Here is a 22,229-nt window from a genome sequence, read left to right on the forward strand (position 1 = left end):
CTATGATTCAAGATTGAAACGAAAGCCGAGCTCCAATTGAAAACTAAGAAGAAACCAGAATTCCCAGAATTCTAAGCTGAATGCAAGTTGATCAACCAAATTATTTTTTCCTAATAAATAAAAAAAATTTGTTGTCTAATTGTATTTATAATAAAGAAGAAGAAGAAGAAGAAGAAGAAGCATGAAATTGATGATAACAACAACAATGTATAACAAAATCCAACTGTGTTTTGACCCATGAAATTGTATGCGCCAAAATGAAGCATTGTTTACAACGTTTTAGCTTATCTCAACCTTCCTTGATTTCATCGAAGCTCTTTGGATATGCCCCCCCAGCATGCTTTCTCGTCCTCCACAAAAGCTACCAAAAAAACCAAGAGAAGTGGGAAGGAAAAGAAATCGAGGCAGGCAGCTCGTAAAATGCGATGCCGAGTCCAGCTACAATCCCCCGACGTTCCTCATCGGATCCGGATCTCACCGTCACAACGTCCAAATCCAAGACCTTAATCGTTACACCTCCGTCTAGTCGTTCCTCGGCGTCTGTTAGCCGTGGTAAGAAATCATCTTACTGGATTAGTTGGAGCAACATCAGTAAACTAGGCGACTTCATCGACCGACGAAACAAAGAGTCCGATTTAACCGAAGAGAGTCTCCACGAACATAACAAGTTGCATGGAATATATTCTCATAAGTTTCGTCTTAATAATTTCATTGGTGATGACGACGTCGATGAAAAGTACAATAAGTGCAGCCCTTATTACAAAGGCCTCACTGATTCGACACTTAGGATTAACCGTGAAAAGAACGTGTCCGGAGCCGATAGTCCTGGTCGAGAAAGTCAAACGACGACTGTTTTCAGTACGAGTTCGAGCTCTCTTTCGATTTTGTTCGGTAAAGTTCAAGAACTCGGTTCTAGTTGTTTTACTTGTACAAGAACTGGTGATTATTACAAGGATCCTGATGTTCTCAAACCTGTTAAAGCAACTAATCCTTCATTACCAGTACCATGTTCTAATACAACTTCAATGAAGGATATAAAACCGGAGATAAAGGAGGCTGAGGACAATCCTCCTGATGTTCAATTAGTTTTTAAGGAGAAGCCATTGAGGGAGAGAGTACGGGAACCATCGGCTGCACCACCGACGGTAACCAAAACCGTTGTCGAGAGAAAAGAAGCCGAGGTGAATCAAAAGTTCATATTGGCGGATAAGTACCGACCCAAAGCTTTAAAAGATTTCATCTGCAATCGAAGTGAAGCACTTCGGGTGCAGGATCTGGTGAGACTTGTTCATCTCCTATATAGTCTTTGTTTGCTGTTCCAATATTCATATCATATTCGGATTGTATAACCGCTACCACAGGTGAAAAGCGGAGAATTTAGTCACATTATATTTGAAGGACCTGCCGGTGTTGGGAAAAGAACTATGATGAGAGCTGTAGTTCGTGAAATTTTCGGATCGGATCGAGTTCAGGTATCATAATATCGAATCCAGTAACAATATTGGGGAACGATTCTGTTATTGTAAGTAGATTTAAACTTCGTTTCAAGCAAATAGAGACTCATAAATACCATAGAACTGAGTTTTACAGTGTGATGTTGGCATATTCGTTGCTAAGCTACTTTATTATCTAGCCAACTGGCTAAATGGTTTCATGTTTTTTTTCAGACCAGGGACGAGTGCAAGCCATATTATTTGAAGGTACGTAATTGATAAGTATAATATGTTAATGTTTAAATTTCAACATTAATTTTCTGAAGAAAAATCAAATCAAAATATTGATTAAAATATTAATTTTATAATAATATTGATGTGATAATTTGCATAATTGTTCATGTGTATACTATGTTGACATTATATTTTTCTTATCGTCACATCAATAAATAATTTAAAATTTATAAAATATCTAAATTTTAAAAAAAACATAAAGTATACATGAATTCATACCCGTTTTTGACATTTTTGAGGCTCTAGACGAAACAATAAATTGAGCCCCTTTTAAAAATAATTATAAAATGTAATAATCTAGGTATGTAACGATAAAAGCTGAAAAAATTTTGGAGCCCTAAGAGATGAAACATTTATGGTGAAAAATTGAATAAACTAGGTATGTAATTAATTTATTTTAGTCTGAAATTTTTTCTCATCAAAAGCTCAAAAAATATTTTTTGGGCCCCTTTTTAGTCCTAAGCCCTGGGTGGCTATACTCTCAAACAATTACCATGCGGATGTCATATTTAAAAATGTAATGTTTTATTCAGTTTTATCTATATAAAAAAATTCAAATTTTTTATAGATTAATAACCAAATTAGACTATTTTTTAAAAATTGATGGTTAAATTTAATTTTTAAAAAAATCAAATTAATCAAATATATAAATATAAAAAGTTGTGATCTATGAATTTGAGAACTTTGTTGATAATAAGAATGCAAAAATAACAGGGGGAATCAGTAAGAAGAATGGATGTAAATATAAGGGAATCATCCAAACATGTAGAAGTGAATCTTTCGGATCTAAGAGGATACGAGAAGCATGTGATTGTGGAACTAATGAAGGAAACACAACCTAATAAACCTTTCTCATACGACCCTCAAAACTATAAAGGTAATGTAATAACCCCCCCTCTCCACATACAGCAAAATCCTATACTTTTTAATGCCTCTCTGATTCTTTTTCTCCTGCAGCAATTGTTTTATGTGAAGCAGACAAGCTAAGTACAGATGCATTACTGTACATTCGATGGCTGTTAGAAAGGTATAAAGCGGGTAATAAAGTTTTCTTTTGCTGCTCCGATATCTCTAAGCTTCAGCCGATTAGATCACTTTGCACTGTCATTAAGCTACTTCCACCTTCAAAACAAGAGGTGGGTGGTGAACAAATATATATATTCGAAAGACCATATATAACAAAAAGATTTTTTTTTTTTTTTGGATGAAGTTGTTTTTTGTTGATGTGTGAGTTCAGATTGTTGAAGTAGTGGAATTTATAGCAAAGCAAGAAGGTATAGTTTTGCCACCTAAGTTTGGTGAAAGGATAGCTAATAGTTCAAAGAATAATCTGCGTCAAGCCATTCGTTCATTCGAAGCCTGTTGGCAATCAAGGTGAGGAAGCTTAATCATTTGACTGTTTGTTTATAATGATGAAGGAATAATAATGTAAATGTTTGTGCTGGTTAACTTCAGTTATCCTTTCAAGGAAGACCAGATAATATTAACGGGATGGGAAGAAGACATTGCAAATATAGCCAAGAACATGGTGGAGGAGCGAAGTCCAAAACAGTGAGTGCTTTGAGTTTGCTTAAATTTGGATAAATTTTGACTGTGTAGCATTGAAATGTAGTTTGTGGTTTACTCATGTGGAATTTACAGGCTATATATCATTCGAGGAAAGCTTCAAATTCTCATTGAGCATGATGTATCTCCTGACTTTATATTCATGGTACGTAGCGATCACCCCCCTCTCCCCGCCCAAATAATAATAATAATTTGCCCAACACCAACCAGTTAATTACTTTGTATCCATGGATCTAAAAGTAATTATGCAGAATATTTAAAGTTCAAACAGAATTGAATTGATGGATAAATCGGTGATACCATTGGTCTTCGGTTCGATTGGTTTGTCCGCTTCAATTGAATATATAATTTTAAAAATACAAAAAAAATAGAGAAAATCGGTTTGATCAGTTTGTACTGATTCACAAATCAACCAGACCAATTCCTTATTTCGAATTAGTACCTCGACTAGGCCAATTCGATTCTGAAAAAAGTGCTCTCACTTCTTGTACTCTTTATACATTTGAAATTTGGTCCCTCCACATCTCAAATTTCAAAATTCAAATCTAATTGTTAACACAATTAAAATTCTTATATTCAATTCATTGATGTGACATTTTGAAATAAAAATAATACTTCTTATTTTATATACTAATGGTGGAAATTTTTAACTCCATAAGCGGGATTAAGATTTTGCCACGTGTTTTAAAATTGGATTAAGATTTTGCCACGTGTTTTAAAATTTTTAAATACAACTTAAGGATTGTTGGGAATCAACCCGGTTAAGCAACGAACAAGTAAAAATAGTGAAAGAAATTGAAAATTTGAACACACAAATTTAACGTGGAAAAACTCCTACAAAGAAGATAAAAAATCACGGGCAAATATAATTTTACTATAATGGCAAAAGAACGAAGAGTACAAAATATTGAGATAAAAACTAAACCCCGAAAACCCAAAAATAAAGAACCCTCAAAACGTAAACACAAAATTCTCTAAATGTGTTATGAGCTTTAATCTCTAATGGATGTATTTTCTAAGGTTGTAAAAGAGCCTATTTATAGGCTAAATTCATAGGTCAAATAATAATAAAATAATCTAGACTAATTAGAGTTTGATTGAAATAAATAAACAGAGTTTAACTAGAAGATTATTTCTTAAATTTGACTGAAATAGGAGTCATACTTAACAAATCTCCACCTTAACTCATATTTCCACAACTCCATCTTTGCCAAAGCTCGCCATGAGCCTATCTTGAACTATACAGAGAATTAACTGAGTCGAATCTGTGCTTAGAAACTGGAAGACTTCTAGCCTTCAACTTGTACACTACCAAATCAAAATTAACCTGGGTCTGATTTTTATGAACACAGTGCCCTAACTTTTCAAAACCTGCATCCAAAAGAGAACCTCTCTTCAACGAAACGGTCATACATTTTTCTCTCATATGACCAATTTGCGTCAGCTCCAAACGAGTGGACTTCGACTCTATAACGGATGAGGGACGTTCGATTTCACCGGTCACTATAGAACTTTTCAGAATATAAAGACTACCGGTCCTTTTACCTTTTAACAAAACGAGAGCTCCATGAGATACCTTAATGCCGCTCGACTCGATGTTGATTATACATCCTTTCAAGTCTAAAATACTCAAGGAGATGAGATTCTTTCGTAAACCAGGTACATACCTGACATCTGAAAATGTTCTAATCGTCCCATCGTGCATCCTAATTTTAACAGTACCAATACCAATTACCTTACTGGATGAATCGTTTCCCATGCGCACAACTCCACCTTCAACCAAACTGTATGTGGAGAACCATTCTCTACTGGGACACATGTGGAAAGAACATCCCGAATCTAGGATCCACTCGAACATAAGTTTGGAGTTGTCGTTCATTGACATTAACAAGAAATCATCACCGCTTTCATCAACCAAATTAGCACCAGCCACATCTTCCTCATTACTTTCAGCAGCTCTTTTATTTCGCAGTTTATAACAATCTGCTTTGACGTGACCTAACTTTTATAATAGCGACACATTTTGTCTCGCTTCTTTGATGCTACCAAAATGGAAGCTTGCCTATCTGCCTTGCTATCCAAACCAAACTCATTTTCGAGTTTGTTTCGACTCAATAAATGACCCTTCACATCTTCGAACGAGAGTTTGTCTCTGCCATAAATCAGGGTCTCCTTGAAAAACTTGTATAAATGGGGTAAAAAGCACAATAATAGCATTGTCTGATCTTCATCGTCAATCTGAACCTCAACGTTCTTTAAATTATTTAAAAGAGTAATGAATTGACTGATGTGATCTCTAAAAAGCTCATCTTCCTTCATGCGAAACATAAATAGGCATTGTTTCAACACTAAACGGTTAGCCAAAGACTCAGTCGCATAAAGAGTTTCTAACTTTTTCCACAAAGCGGATGAGGTCTTCTCTATCAATACCTCCTACAATACCGTATTCGCGAGGCACAACTAGATTGCAGACAAAGACTTTTCATTAAGCTCTTCTCATTCGGTTTCATTTAGATTCTCAGGCTTTTTCCCTATAACAACTTTTTTCGAGCTTGATTGAACTAGAATTGCCATTATCCAAACTTGCCACAGATTAAAATTTGTCTCACCATCGAACTTCTCAATTTCAAACCTTGTTGTTGCCATTTCTAAACGAGCTGATCTATGAAAATTGAATTAGCTCTGATACCACTTATTAGGAATTAACCCGGTTAAGCAACGAACAAGTAAAAATAGCAAAAGAAATTGAGAAATTGAACACACAAATTTAACTTGGAAAAACCCCTCCAAAGGAGATAAAAAACTACGGGCAAAGATAATTTTACTATAACGGCAAAAGAACGAAGAGTACAAAAGATGAAGATAAAAATTAAACCTTGAAAACCCAAAAACAAAGAACCCTCAAAACGTAAACACAAAATTCTCTAAATGTGTTATGAGTTCTAATCTCTAATGGGTGTATTTTCTAATGTTGTAAAAAAGCCTATTTATAGGCTAAATTCATAGGTCAGATAATAATAAAATAATCTAAACTAATTAAAGTTTGATTGAAACAAATAAACAGAGTTTAACTAGAAGATTATTTCTTAAATTTGACTGAAATAGGAGTCATACTTAAGAAGGATATATGACAAAATCTCAATCCCATTTGTGTAGTTAAAAATTTCCATCATTTGTATACAAAAATTTCCACCACAAGTAGGCAATGGTTAGGACCCCTAGTTGGCACCCTAAAATCAAGGTTCAAACCTTGTTGTTGTCATCTTCTCCCTCAATTTGTAATATGTGTAAGTCACATTACACTTCTAAATAAAGAACTCAAATATAAATCTTATATAAATCTTTGTAACAACATTGTAAGGAGGGGCGGCCTTGAAAGAATTAGTCTTCATAAAATATAAAATGAACATTAAGGATACCTTCCTCATACCAAAAAAATAAGTTGTTGAAATTGGTAACCAAAATAAAATTACAAAATCTTTAGTGTGTGTTTGAAGGAGGAATTTGTAGAAGGGATTTCATTTATATCAAGGTTTTCAAAATCCTAAAATGAATTTACTTGTTTGGGTAAATATATAAGAGAATTTTAAAATTTGTGAGTAATTTCAAGTGGGAATTTCAATAGCTCAATTCCCTTGTCAAATTTCATCTAAATAGGTGCTTTTCAAAATTTCTCATAATTTTATTTGATTTAATACACATGGTCATCCCATAAGATAAATAAATAAAAAACTTAAACTTCAAAAATTGTTTTATTTAATTATAATATATACTTTTTAATTTTCATTTTATTAAAACCATTTATAATCTTTTACAAATATAATTATATCCATATTGAATGTTTTTATATTATTTATTTTAAAATTATTATTTATATTTTATATTTATTTTATAATTTGTAAAATACCAGTAACCTAATTTTTTTCTAAATCAATTATTTATTCAAATAAAGCAATTACAAATCCTAACATTTTGAATTGATGAATTCTAAAATATTAACATTTTTAAAATCTTAAAAACTTTAAAATTATTCATCCAAATACACTCTTAATGTTTAAATATATAGTTTACTATAACAAACAGAAATAGTTTACTATTCCTTCACTATATATTTTACTATTTATTTCTAAATCAGTGTAAATAAACTAAAAGAAATGGAAGAGAAAATTAGATAAAAATTCAAAGTCCAATAAATTATCAAAACCGATCTAAACTACATAAATTTGGATTAATTTGTTCAAAGATATAAATTTTTTTTATCTAAAATAAGTTGTTCTAATTATATCTGCTCTTTTTGACATGGTGCCTAGAACTACCCCTAACCCCTCCTGAACCCATAAATAGGAGAATAATACGTTTCAGTACACTCGAACCCACGTCCTCCTACATTGACAACAATACCCATATCAATTGAACTAAAACTCAATCCGCTAACCTTAAATATTTTTGAATTAGTGTTGTTGATTATTAGTCAACCTTAATAATTTGCAGTCATTGGTTGGAGAAGTGAAAAAGCACTTGCATGAGAACTTGCATCCTCAAGTAGATGTTTTATATGATGAATACAATGTAAGAACTCCATGATCGATATTTCCTTGTAATTTGTCTTAATTATTTCCATTGTAAATTTGTGTTAATTATTGTTAATTTTGTCCTATGAAATTAATTAAGAGGGATGATGAAAACATGATTGAAAGTGAAGATGAAATGGGGACGAAAGTTATTGATCCGGTCAAAAAGAACAGTCGGATTTTCTCCAGAATCGAAGGTAAGTATGTACCTAATTAAACAAATGGCATTTAATACAAGGGTTAATATACTATTTGGTACCTAATTTTAGCTTGAATGTTCAATTTCGTACCTAAATTTGGCTTTAATGTTCACTTTGGTACTTAATTTTTTTTCAATTTGATACTTGAGGTTTTTCTTGTCCCAATTTGGTAACTAAGTTTGACTTTAATGTTCAATTTGATACTTGAGTTTTTTTCTTTGTCCCAATTTAGTACTTATATTCTTTTTATCAGTTGGTTAAAACTCGGACTAAATAATTGGTTCAACAGACACATTTTATAATTTTATAATATTTTTTATTTTAATAATTTATTTAATTTGAACCAATTAGATTCAGAATCAATTTATTAGATGAACTACATTTTGCACAACTCTACTCGGTTTTCTTATTTAACACAAATTTATATTGAAATTGTTGGACACAGAGTTTATAGCCAGATTCATGAGCTGGTACAATAATCAATCAAAGATGGCAAATGCAGCAGCCACATTCTTCTGGCCGCCGGTGAAGGGACTTCAGTGCAGCAGCCACATTCTTCTGGCCGCCGATGAAGGGACTTCACCCTGACCATTCCTTTGCCAGTTTCTTCAATAAGTAAATGAGGTAGTGGACAGTGAATCAATTAGTCAAGTTAAATTCAAGATAAACATCAAACTTCTTGTGATCTCCATATTGGGCTGCCTACTCTTGTAAAATAAGCTTCATTTTCATTACTAGTTAAAAGCAAAAGCAAAAGTGTAGCATCCCAAACCTGACTCAGTTGTTATGGTCATATTTGGAAAGCTACATTGGCCACTGGGATGGCCCGTTGAATTTGGAAAGCTACATTGGCCACTGGGATGGCCCAAAAAAACTTTCGTGATTTCAGACGTGCTTTTTTTAAACCATTTGTGCAGTTTGTTCAAAACTAGTAAAATCGAATGTTCAACTTTATTTTCAATCTGATTTCAAAAACCATTTATCCATGAAAATGGCTGAAATAAACTTTCGGAATTTTGAAAAAAAATATTTTAAAATTATTGGCTTATCAATTCAAAACAAATTAAATAAAGCATTTATTTTAATTTCATAAAAACCGTGCAAATATCAGGAATCGAAATAAATAATATCTCAATTGTAAACTGTAACACCCATTACCCGTATCCAACACTGGAATAGGGTACGAGGCATTACCAAAACACATACACTTGTAAACGTATTAAACCGAGTTATAAAATTTCATCTAAATTAAAACTTTTAAAATAATTAACATGCTTCTATAACTTTTCACAATATATCCTCAAAATATTATAATCATAATAATTAGGGCCTACGAGACCCGATACATACTCATGCAATTCAATGCTTCATTTCCATTTCATTCAATTCGCAATTTCTCATGCTCACAATTTAAATCATATCACTAGCAATTTCCATTTAATTCACGTACAATTCAATGACATTAAGTTCAACACTAATACGTATTTACCATTTATCTCAATGTTTATCGATTATACCATTCAATAACACTTTTATGAAATTCTCAATTTTGCAAGGAAAATATCACTTTAGCTTAAATAACAACATCATCCTGTTATAAATACACAACCACTTATCCATTTGCTTTAATTCTTTTGGGCCTATTTGTCACTTACCATCCTTAATCAAATTAGGGAACGGTTACGGAAAATTGAGTACTTCACTTCCTCTTGGCCATAATATAACTATGGTCTTACGTATGATCGCTTATCACTTATACACAAATCATATGACCAATTATACACAAATCATTCATATATTTCCCAATTTTCCTCCACCTCCTCTCCATTCCTCATCCTTAATGTGTATAACACATTTAAACAACATTATTCGTACTTTCACTATTTTCTTGTATGTAAAATTCAAGCTGTCCGTCTGAGTTAGAGTCACTAAATTATTTTTCTCTAGAGCTACAGAACTTTAAATTAAGATCCATAAATTTTCCCAAAAACTAGATCTACATATCTTCTTACCATAAAAATTTCAGAATTTTTGGTTTATCCAAATAGTACAGTTTATTCTTTAAAATTTCCCCTATTTTGCTGTCTGACAGTTCTGACCTCTCTTCACTAAAAATTAATTATCTCATTGTAAAGAATTGAATGATGTTTCTGTTTATTTCTTTTGAAAATAGACTCATTAAGTATTCTAAGCATATAAAACATAACTCATAATTATTTTTTTACAATTTTTAACAATTTTCCAAAGTCAAAACAGGGATTCCGAACTCATTCTGACTCAGTCTAACTAAAATTCAAATATCTCAAAATTTACAATTTCATTACTTACACTGTTTCTTCTATGAGAAACTAGACTCAACAAGATTTAATTTCATATTTTATTCATCCTCTAATTCAATTCCCACAATTTTTGGTGATTTTTCAAAGTTAGACTACTGCTGCTGTCCAAAACTGCTTTTGTGCAAAATGTTGATTTCCATTTTGCCCCAAATTTCATAGTTTATACAATTCGGTCATTTCTCAATTAACCCCTCAATTAATATAATTTTCTCAATTAATACTTTACCTAGACATTATAAGTTGTTACACAACTATTGAAATTCAGAATTTCCACATATAACTCTATCTTCAAACTCTTTTACTATTAGGTCCCAAACATTCACTTTCTAGTCAATTCTTTCAATAAAATCAGCATATGAACAATTTAAAGCTCTAATTCCATGCTAAATCATCATATACTTCCAGCACATATTCATAGCAACTTTCAACTTCTTTCATAGAATAAAAAACTAATGAATTCAACAAGTGGGCCTAGCTGTAAAAGTCACAAAAACATAAAATTTTCAAGAAATAATCAAGAATTGAACTTACCTACAGTAAAAATAGAAAGAACCAGCTTAAGGAAACCCTTCTATGGTGTTTTTGCTGATGAGAATGCAGAAAAATAAAGAGAAATCTAGATAATTCCACTTTGGTCCTAACTTTATTAAGTAAATTTTGCAATATTCCAATTTTGCCCTTAATTCTCCTTACTTTGTTGCTGATTTCATGCCTTTCCGGTCCAGCCCAAATAGACATTGGGTCTATTGGCCTTTTAAGCCCTCTTCCTTTTATTATTTAAGCTATTTAATCATTTCCTATAATTTTTCATTTGTTACAATTTAATCCTTTTTGTTGAATTAGTTATCGGAACTTTAAAATTTCTTAACGAAACTTTAATACTAACTTTTTAACACTACATAAATATTTATAAAAATATTTATGGCTCGATTTAAAATCCCCGAGGTCTCGATACCTCATTTTTGATTCTAATTATTTTAATATTTATTTCTAGTGTACTATTCACTATTTCAAAAATTTTCCTAACTTCACATTTAACTTATACTCACTAAATTAATAATATTTTCTACCCATTTTTCGAATTTAGTGATCTCGAATCACCGTTCCGACACCTCTGAAAATTCAGGCCATTACATTTTTTCTCATCGGATTTGTGGTCCCAAAGCCACTGTTCCGACTAGACCCAAAATCGGGCTGTTACATAAACATTCAATCATTTATTCAAAACTATTTCGGATTTTCAATCATACTTCTAAATCATTTGTCTTTTCATTCAAAATTGGAGAGCTTGATTATTCGTCATTATTTAAAAAAAAACATATTAACTTTATAAATCAAATGTCTTTAGAAAACTCATTTGTAAACATTAATAATTTTGAAAACTAAGTCTAATTTTATTAAAAACTCATTTTTCAAAAATGCAGCAAAAAAATGTGTTATTGACAGATTCTATTTTAAAAATCGAGTTTCAAGCGAAATCTTATCAAATACCAATTTATGCAGTTTTTAAAACTTAATGTCATGCAAGCAATTTATGCAAATCAGAATGAAAAATTCTCAAAATAAAGTCTCATCCCACAGTCCATACTCAAACTTATTACAAACCCAAAATATCAAAATAAAATTTAATTACTTTAATTTAAAAAGACTTCCAAGAAACTCCTCCAAATGTCGTCATCGAATCCTAACTTCGGGATTATCTGTAAAATCAAAAAACTAAAGGGGGTGAGCTATAAAGCTCAGTGTGAGATTAACATAAACACAATCACATACATATAAACATATACAATATTATATAATCATAATAATCATATCAATTTCATATAACTGAATATTTCATACTTATACTATGCATGATCATGTCATTGCATATTTCGTAAAACGATGCAGATTTTATGAAAACGGTCCTACCCATCTCCGCTACACACCAAAATTGAGTTCTTCAGAACTTGTCCATCCAACACACCAAATTATGAATAGTGTCTCCAAAATCACAGATATACTGCCACATAATCAAAATCGTGAATAATGTCACATTAATGCAGATAAACTGTCACATACTTCCGCCTTTCACATATCCCACCTCATGCATGATATATGGCCAAAATCACTTAAATCATATAGGATGTTTAACATGCAAATTACATATGTACACATGGTACCAAAATTTCACATTTTATAAATCATGTGAAAATCACATATGTCATAAGATCACATAACATGAAAATGAGATTTTTAAAATTTTCATATCATTAATAATCAACAAGTCACACATCATACATATCACCAAAATCAATGGTTTCAAATCACTTACTTGACATAGTCCATAATGATGGGTTTTATCTCTCTTAATGGATACATAAGGTATCATCATCAAACATAATTTAAATAATAATTTTAACAATATAACATAGGTTTATTTTTGTTTAATGTTAAAACCCACACCTGATCGTAGATCTGATGTGCAATAACTCTCTAAGAATGCCCACACGTGGATCTAACAATTAGATTACCTATTCAATCAGTAATAGTGATCTTACGCTAATAACAATCATTATTAAGGTTGATACGATAGTTACTATCGATTTCTATTAACACTTACCCTTAGAAATAATCACTCGGATTAGTGATTTTGATTCTTACGTTAATGGTCTCTCGAGTTGGTGTCAATCGGCCCTTCAATAAACACGACATGCGAGATGTTAATACTTGATAAATAATTCACTATGACCTTAAAAATATTTGGTCAGGAGAAAAGTAGGAAGATTTCTACTCAACCCTTACACTTACACTAACTTGGTTGAAACGAGAGGATCGATGAATCCTCTTGAACACGAATTAGAGAGGAACAGGGGATCTAAATAGCAGGACTATTTTTGAAAATAGGTCAATGAAAAAGTTTACGATTAAGAACTAATTAAAAATAAATAATGCAGAAATTTTATGACTAAAAAGAATAACAAAGGTTGAAAATTGAAGAAGAAAAGAGGAAGAATCTCAACCGTCGGAAGTGGTGCTACGACGACGACGGTTCGACAACATAGGTGGCGACTCGGTGGAGGAGAAGAGAGAAAATTAATAAAAAGAGAGGAGTTGCGTGATGGTTGTTATGGTGGTGGAGGGTGGCGCTAAGGGCAGCGGTGGAACAAAAAGAATAAGAGAAGAAGATCATGGGTGATGAAGTGGTGGTGTTTAGGTCAAATGGTGGTGGCTAACGGTGGAGGAAAGGAGACCAAAATCAAAATAATGGTGGTTCAATGTGGTGCAAAAGGGGAGGAAGAGAGAAAGGTGAGGAGCAAAGGTGGGAAATGGCAATGAAAATGAAAAGAATGAAAAGATAAAAAAAAAAAGGTGTTCTTAATTTTATCTAGGTTCAATGAACATCACACAAGGTAAAAGTGAAGAGAATGGTATATTGAGGGGACAAATGAGCAAAAAGGGGATAATGTAATGAAAATGGGGATATTGAGGGAATGTTGACCATGTAAACAAGGGAACAAGGGAAGAATCTTCCCAAGTATGGCAACTATGGGTTGGACAATAAAGGCATTTAGCACATGTAAAAATTCACAAAAAAAATTAAATTAAAAAAATGGTGATAAAAAGACTTGAACCTAAGACCTTTAATAAATATATTAAACACATAACCACTTAATCATTTTCTTCCTTATGATTATTTTAACAAGAAAATAATTAAAACATGGGATGATCATTGCTAAGGGTTTGAGACAAATTTGCACCAAATAGAAATTAATGAAAGGGAATGGATTCGAACACAGGTCATCAATGACAGCTCCACCATTACTCAATCACTATAATTAATATTTATTTATTAACAAATATGCTAAGGTCATCTAAAAAAAATTAGACATAACCATTCTTTGTATTAACCTAATTTTTTACTAACTCGATTTTTGGGATGTGACAAAAAGACATCGATTAGGATCAGAACTAATCGAGCCAGATAGTTAAATTTGGATCACTCTATAATTAATTTTATTTGAAGTTTTATTTGAATATGATCATAAATGTTTTATTTATATTATTTTATTTGTTCTTTTTGTGTGATAGGTTGTAAATCAACAAGTGGTTGGGTGCAATGGTAAGTCACATTGCACTCTTAATGGGAGAACGTAGGTTCGAACCTTGGAGACAATATCGTTGGGAGGGGTAGCCACAATCCCCGAACATGAACCGTAAAACGTACATGCATCATACTAAAAAATTGAGCCTAAAATGAGTTGAAGGCCACACAACACTCCGATCTTTCTCCTTCTTTACTTAAATTTTATGGCATTCTATTTTATCAATAATGATTATTATTATCATTCATGAGTTAGATAGTAAAAAATTCAATACTCTTTAAATAAAGTTTTAAATTCAAATCTTCTAAATGAAAATAAAAATAAAAAAATATTTTATTTAATAATTCAACCCGACTCGCCACATATTTAATTCAACCAATTAGATAGTTAAAAATGTAAGACAAAAATATATTATTGTTTATTTTGATTTTAGATTGGTGACAACACATAAATAAATGGTATACAACTTTTCTTTTTATAGGTACAAATGGTTTACAACTTGATATGCTAATTGATATGATATATTTTTAGGGTAAGTTATATCTAAGATTATTGAATTGTTTGTAAATTTAGACATTGATCACGAACTTTAAAAAGTTATAAAATGCTCACTGAATTATTCAAAAAAATTATTTGAATAATTGAACTGTTAAATTTTAATGAACGATGATATAATCGTTAAATCACTATTAATATAATATAATATAATATAATATAATATAATATAATATAATATAATATAATATAATAAACTGCAACAATGATTATTAACCAATATTTTATATTTCTATTATTTCCTTGTAATTAGTGTCAAACTTAAAACGTTGCGTTTTGGGTTTAAGTATTTTAATGAAGCGATGTGTATCAAAGGGAGTTGAGTCAAGGTTTACGAACCGAGTCGTTTTGGCTAAAAGCCGTTTAAATGAAAAGGGTGCATAGTGTGTCTCCTATGCCAAGTTGTCATAAGGTTGTTACCCACTCTTTTTATTGCCCAATCAAAGTAGGGGAAGACCGTTAAGGAATTACAGCATAATTTTTTGACTTTCTTCTTCTCGTATTTTCTCTCTACTGCTTTTTTCTTCCGTTATTCTCTTCTTCTTCTTTGATTTTTTGATTTTTTCTTTATCAAAGGTATCAGAGCTTTAGTCAATCCACATGGCTAGTGATGGGATTACCATAAGGTTGCAAAAGGAGATGGGACTATTGCTGCAGGAGCTATCTCAGTTGCAAGTAGAGGTCACACAAATAAATGTTAAGTGTTGGATCTGGTGCTCTAAGTGTAGTATTTTCGTCTAAGTACACTTGTAATTTTTTTAAAACAGATTGATTAATAAAACTATTAATGAATTAAATCAATATACTTTGTATACTCAAATGATTTTTGCACGCAAAGCAAAATAGAAGCATATTGCTCATTGGTTATCTATTGTTTAAATTGATACTAAGTGGTATTAAGTGGTCGGATCGTAGTACAGAAAGATATCTTGTATTAGTAGACGAACCTAAACTTGTCCTTAGTCTAATTGGAAATGAGCAAATCTGTAACACCCTAACCCTTAACTGTCGCCGAAACAGGGTTACGGAGCATTACCAAACTTTTCAGACCAATTACAAACATTCCATATCATTTAATACACATATCAGAAACCAATCACAATTCACTCACATTGACCCTTATATGAGTCCTCGAGGGCCAAAATATGCATTAGAAACAAGACGGGACTAAACCGAAAATTCAGAGAATTCTTCTCAAAATTTCAAAATTTTGCCTAGATGCAAGGGACACACGCCCGTGTGGCCGGTCGTGTGAGCCAGAGACATGCCCGTGTTTCAAGCCGTGTGAGCTTCAATGTGAGGCACACGATCGTGTCCCATCCCGTGTTCATACTCGTGTAACTCTCTAACTTGGATCACACGGCTAAGCCACACGCTCGTGTGCTAGGCCGTATTTAAGGTGCAAGGGTCACATGGCCAAGCCACACGCCCGTATGCTAGGCCATGTGCAAAAACCTGGGCATTCTGTTTTTAAATTTTAAGATACAGGGGACACATGGCCAGACCACACGCCCATGTGTTAGGCCGTGTGTCACACACGGTTGAGACATACGTCCGTGTTTCTACCCATGTGGACGAAAATAAGTCATTTTAAGGCCATTTTTCTCACCCATTTTGATATCAACCCATACACAATATTTCAATACATCAATAAACCCCAAACAAGCAATCAACACAAGCCAAAATCATGTTTTAAGCAGGACATAACGTAACAATACTCAATTACCTAAACTTACCAATTTAACCCATTTCATTAATTTGTCAAAATCTACTACTAATTACATACTTACAAGCATATATCATTAACAACCATACTTCAAATTAGGTCATTTCCAATCCAACCCTATACATGTCATATAAACCAAAGTTTACATTGCAAAAACTACCAGATTAAGTTGGATAGTGTGGCTTGGTGTGTTGATCTGATCTCCTGACCTTACGTTAATCTACAAGAGCATTAAACTATACAAGTAAGCTTAATAAAGCTTAGTAAGTTCAATAGGTTAAACATAGATCTTACCAACTTAATATAGTAAATTAAATAATAAATAAATCATACATTCTTCATGTCGAACCCAACATAAATCATTGAACACACTTCCTTAAAATCAATATCAATAATAAACCATAGATCTTTCAATTTCAATCACATAAGTATTTTACCAAATCTTACCGAATCAAAGAACCGCTTACGAATATGAGTACATCATATTCAGAAGCCCGAAGGCTGCACAGAAGCACATAAGTGCTAAACAGAAACCTATAAAGGTTGAACGGAAGCACATAGGATCTGATCGAAAACTATAAGGGTTAAACAGAACTCATATGAGTCAACAGAAGCTCGTGAGAGCTAAATGGAAAGTAAACACGAAAGTTCGCAACAAATGATGGACCTCGGTTTATATGAGTACATTTGCCGTCAATTCATCCTTTTGCATTTTATGGTCAATTTGTCCTTTGCATATACCATCAATTCATCCTTTGCATTTTACCTTCAATTCATCATTTGCCACAGAACGATTGTACTCAATCCTGCGTTCCATTCATTTTGAGCATTCAATTCAATATCAAATTTTAACAATAGTTTTATTTTCAACAATAGATATGAATAAATACATAATATCATTCATCAATTTAATAAATAAACATTAAAGTTTAACCATACGAACTTACCTGGGCTAAATTGTAGGATTTGTAGTAATTCAGGGACTATTCTACTAATTTCCCTTTTTTTACGATTGTCTACGGGCTCTTAATCTAAAATATGAAATTATTTATTCATTAGCATATATTTCAATTTCAATTCGCTTCACAAACAATACCCTTAATTTTTGAAATTACATAATTACCCTAATTTTACAACTTTTACAATTTAGTCCCTTACTAATTAGTTTACCAAATAAGCTATTTTTTCTCAGTTGATAGTTTATCTAAATATTCTAAGCTATCATACAGCCCTTGATCAACAAAATTTAACATCAAACCCTAATATAACCTTTTCACAATTTAGTCCCAAAATCAATATTTATCCAAATCACTCTATAAAATCATCAAACAATAAAATTAAAGCTCTAAATCCATAATATTTCATCAAAACATCCAGCAGTCATCAATGGTAACTTTCAAAATTTCCAATAAAATCAAAAACTATTGAAATAGATAGTTAGACCTAATTGTAAAAGTCTCAAAAACATAAAAATTTCAAGAAAAAGGCAAGAATTGAACTCACACGAAGGAAAAAATATGAAAAACCAGCTTTAAAAGCTCTCCTATGGCTGTTTTTAACTGAAGATTGATGAAGAAATGTCTAGAAAATCGTTTAATTCCTATTTTATTTGTTTAATTTACAAAATTTACAATTTTACCCTTAGTTCACATTATTTCATTATTTATTTCTATACTCATGCGCCCAACCTATATAATTTAGGCCCAATTTCCTTTAAGTCCTCATTATTTACTATTTGGGATATATAATCACTATTTCTTTAATTAGCAAGTTTTGCACCTTTTTCAGTTTAGTCCTTTTTAATTAATTAACTACTGAAACGTTAAAATTTTCTAACGAAACTTTAATACTACCTTAATGACACTCCTTAAATATTTATAAAAATATTTACAGCTCAGTTTATGAAATTGAGATCTCGATACCTCATTTTCAAAACTACTTAACCTGATAAATCCTTTTAAAACACAAATCACTAATTCATAAATCTTTCTAAAATCATATTTGGCTCATAAATACTAAATAATAAAATTTACGAACTCACTCATCGAATTTGGTGGTCCCGAACCACTATTTTCGATGCCACTGAAAATTAGACTGTTACAAAATCGATTAAAAGACTAATATGTCATCTATCAAGTCTAATTGGGGAGATGTCTTGTCTTGGACATCGAAGCGGATGACTCCTAGAAGATAGAAACATAGATGTGACTCACTAGACTAACAATACATTGAACAAAACCCAAGCAGAATAGATCCTGAATCCGTTTATGGATTTATTCACTTGTGACATTCATAGTGTGACATGCCTAAATCATGAGTGGATGGAAGACTATGTGTGCATGACTCGTACACTTTGATGTAAATAGAAACCTAAGTTCAAATAGATAAGGAACCGAAAACTGGTGCGTTGGGTGTATGACTTCTATAGTATGTAGCGTCATTCACAATAGTGGAATTCATAGCCCAAAACATGGGTAAATGATATCCTCTCATTGGCATTACATGGTTGATGAAAGGTAAACATGGCCACAGGTCATCCGTCTTTGTGATGGATGGTTTGATCATTATTTGATAGTGATTGACTTTTCATGAAGGAAGATGTAATGGTTATCATGAGATAAAATGGGATCATTTTAGGAAAACGGATATTATCCCAAAAAGATCAATGATATCCTATGAAGGTAACGCACTTATGACAAGATCATTGGACGAACATTGAGTAGTTGCTTTCATAATTGTATGTCATTGGGGAGAGCTCAATCACGATACTATAGTGGAATGACTTTGTAACTAAATGAGTTTATAATTAATAGGAGAAAATCCAAAACTTAATTATAAATCATTTGAGCCTCAACTACATATGTCCAATCGATCCCTTCGCTAACTTGTTGAAACCATAAATGAATTGTGTGTTTGAATATAAATGAACAAAATGAATAGAAAAAGAGAAATAGGAAACATTCAGGAATGATCATGGTTTCTCTGAAATGGAGAAATGAAATTATTTGGAAATGAATATAAGTTTCCAAAAATGGAAATGAAAATGAAAATGAAAATGGAAACTTGCAATCCTATATAAGATTACTTAAAAAATGATGGAAGAATAAATTTATGTTTTTAGACTATTTTGAAGCCCAAAAATGAAAATAAACCAGTCAGCCATAGCGAACATGTAGAGTTGTGATATATTGAACGAATTTTCTCAAAATTTTACAGGAGTAAAATCATCAAAATTTTATCAAGGGTAAAATTGTCAAAATTTTACTAGGGTAAAATAAAGATGAGAAAATTATTTAATATGTAAATATTAAAGTTTATTTTGAGAAATAAAAAAATTAAATCGGGTTGAATCATATTACAAAGTACTGGGTCAAAAAGGCCCAGGAAATACTCGTAATTGGACCCAATGTGAGAGATGCCCAAAACCCCTCCTATAACATGAAGGGAGCGACAACCCTAGTAGAAATAAAACGGTGAGTTGTTCACCCTTCTCCTACTCTAAGTAGGATGTTTTTCTATTTAAAATAAACATCTACAGCTCTATAAGGGTTCTACATTCTCTTCCTATAAATAAATGGCATCGGTAGAGCTATTTAAACAACTTTTGAGAGATTGTCTTTCTGCGAAAAAATAGAGAGAATTTATTCTCAACTTTTAAATATATTTTTCCAAAATAACAATTTTATCAGTTTCTATTAAAGAAGAGAGAATTTTTATTTTCACCCCAAAAAGAAAACTTTTTCTAGTTCTGTGTTTTGGTTCAATTAGTTCGAGTCCACACTCGAAGCAGTTCATGTTATGACAATAGTGGAGAAGATCATTTGGTTGAAAGTCGAAAAAATCAAGGATCCACTTATCAAAAAACACAGGTACGTATTCGATTAAAGTTTATTGCAATAATATCACAAATAGGGTCAGTTTTCAAAATTTTAATTTTTCGCTATGCAAGAAAACCATTTTCAAACCGGATTTTTTCCAACACTAAGTTGGATGCACATTTCAGCAATTTCAAGGGAAAGTTTCGATCAGAACTACAATCTTTATTTAAGTAGCATTTGGGCCAGTCATCTGTGAGCTCTCATGATGTACCACAGGACAAGAGGAAGGGAATCCTGGGCACACCTCCTCCAAGGTTTTCATTCAAAGAAGGGTTGGCAATTTCACCTATGGCAAATCTAGGTCGAGTAGGGCAACCCCCTCGAATGTGCACCTCAGAGGCGGTTGGAAGGACCTACAGGTTGGATTGTCCCAGATTTGATGGGAAGGACTTTCGGGGATGGTGGTCAAAGCTCGAACAGTTTTTTTGGCTGAGAACATGGCAAATTCAGCTAAAGTCAAAATGGTCATGTTCAGCTTGGAAGGCAAAGCCCTAAATTGGCACCATTTCTTTATTCAGAGACACGGTGGCCTGGAATAGCTCACATGGGATACATATGCTCGAGGGTTAACAGAACGGTTTGGCTAAGTTTATTTTTGAATTCTATGACCGAGTTGATTTCCTTCAAGCAACAAGACACAGTTGATAACTATCATGACCTTTTTGTGAGTCTCATAAACCAGTTGTATTTGCTTGAAAATTTTGCATCGAATATTTTTGTCAACAATCTTAAGGTAGAAATTAAACAGTATATAAGGCTATTTAAACCTAAAACGATAGTGAAGGGATATATGATTCCTGAAGGTGGATATATAGCATACTCCAAACCATTATTTGCTCATGTTAAGAGCCCAATCGCTAGTGGTGGATTTGTTTCTTAAGGAGGGCACAATTCAGCAACCACAAGTAAGAAGGCACCTACCAAATGTAACACCCCTAACCCGTATCCATCACCAGAACAAGGTTACAGAGCATTACCAAAATTTACAAAACGTATAACAGACATTTCATATAATTTATCAATCATATTAGAATCTATTCGTAACCTATCATATTGTCCCTTTTATGACCCTTAAGGCCCAAAATATGCATTAGAAATAAGTCGGGACTAAACTGGATACTTAGAGAATTTTTCGCAAAATTTCAAAATATTTACAAGATGAAGGGGACACACGCCCGTGTGGTCAGGCCATATGGGCATTTGCAATAGGGACACACGGCCGTGTCCAGCCCCTGTTCGTACCCGTGTAACTCTCTGACTTGGGTCACACGGCCAAGTCACACGCCTGTGTGCTAGGCCGTGTGAACATAATATTTTGCATTAAATAGGTGTAAGGTTACACGACCAAGCCACATGTCCGTGTGCCAAGCCGTGTGATCAATTTTGAGTATTCTGTTTTGAAATTTTTAAGATGCAAGGGACGCATGGCCAAAACGCATGCCCATGTGCTAGGTCGTGTGTCACACACAACTAAGACACACACCCATGTCTCTGCCCGTGTGGACGAAATACGGCTATTTCCAAGCCATATTTCTTACCCAAATTTGCCTTCCACCTACATAAACATTTAAACATATTCTCA

At 32.5% G+C, this 22,229-nt stretch overlaps 1 protein-coding gene across 1 annotated transcript; it reads left to right on the plus strand.

Annotated features, from left to right (window-relative positions):
* The first annotated feature begins 425 nt into the window (after nt 1–425).
* LOC105786265 (replication factor C subunit 3) lies at nt 426–8,652 on the plus strand. The gene is made up of 11 exons (XM_052625624.1): nt 426–1,277; nt 1,362–1,472; nt 1,668–1,700; nt 2,442–2,604; nt 2,685–2,863; nt 2,965–3,101; nt 3,183–3,278; nt 3,369–3,438; nt 7,785–7,862; nt 7,965–8,061; nt 8,510–8,652. Exons 1-11 carry the CDS (start codon nt 426–428, stop codon nt 8,650–8,652), a joined length of 1,959 nt encoding a protein of 652 aa, XP_052481584.1.
* Nucleotides 8,653–22,229: the final 13,577 nt, after the last annotated feature.

Source organism: Gossypium raimondii, chromosome 1, assembly GCF_025698545.1.
Source record: "Gossypium raimondii isolate GPD5lz chromosome 1, ASM2569854v1, whole genome shotgun sequence".
NCBI classification, from domain to species: domain Eukaryota; kingdom Viridiplantae; phylum Streptophyta; class Magnoliopsida; order Malvales; family Malvaceae; genus Gossypium; species Gossypium raimondii.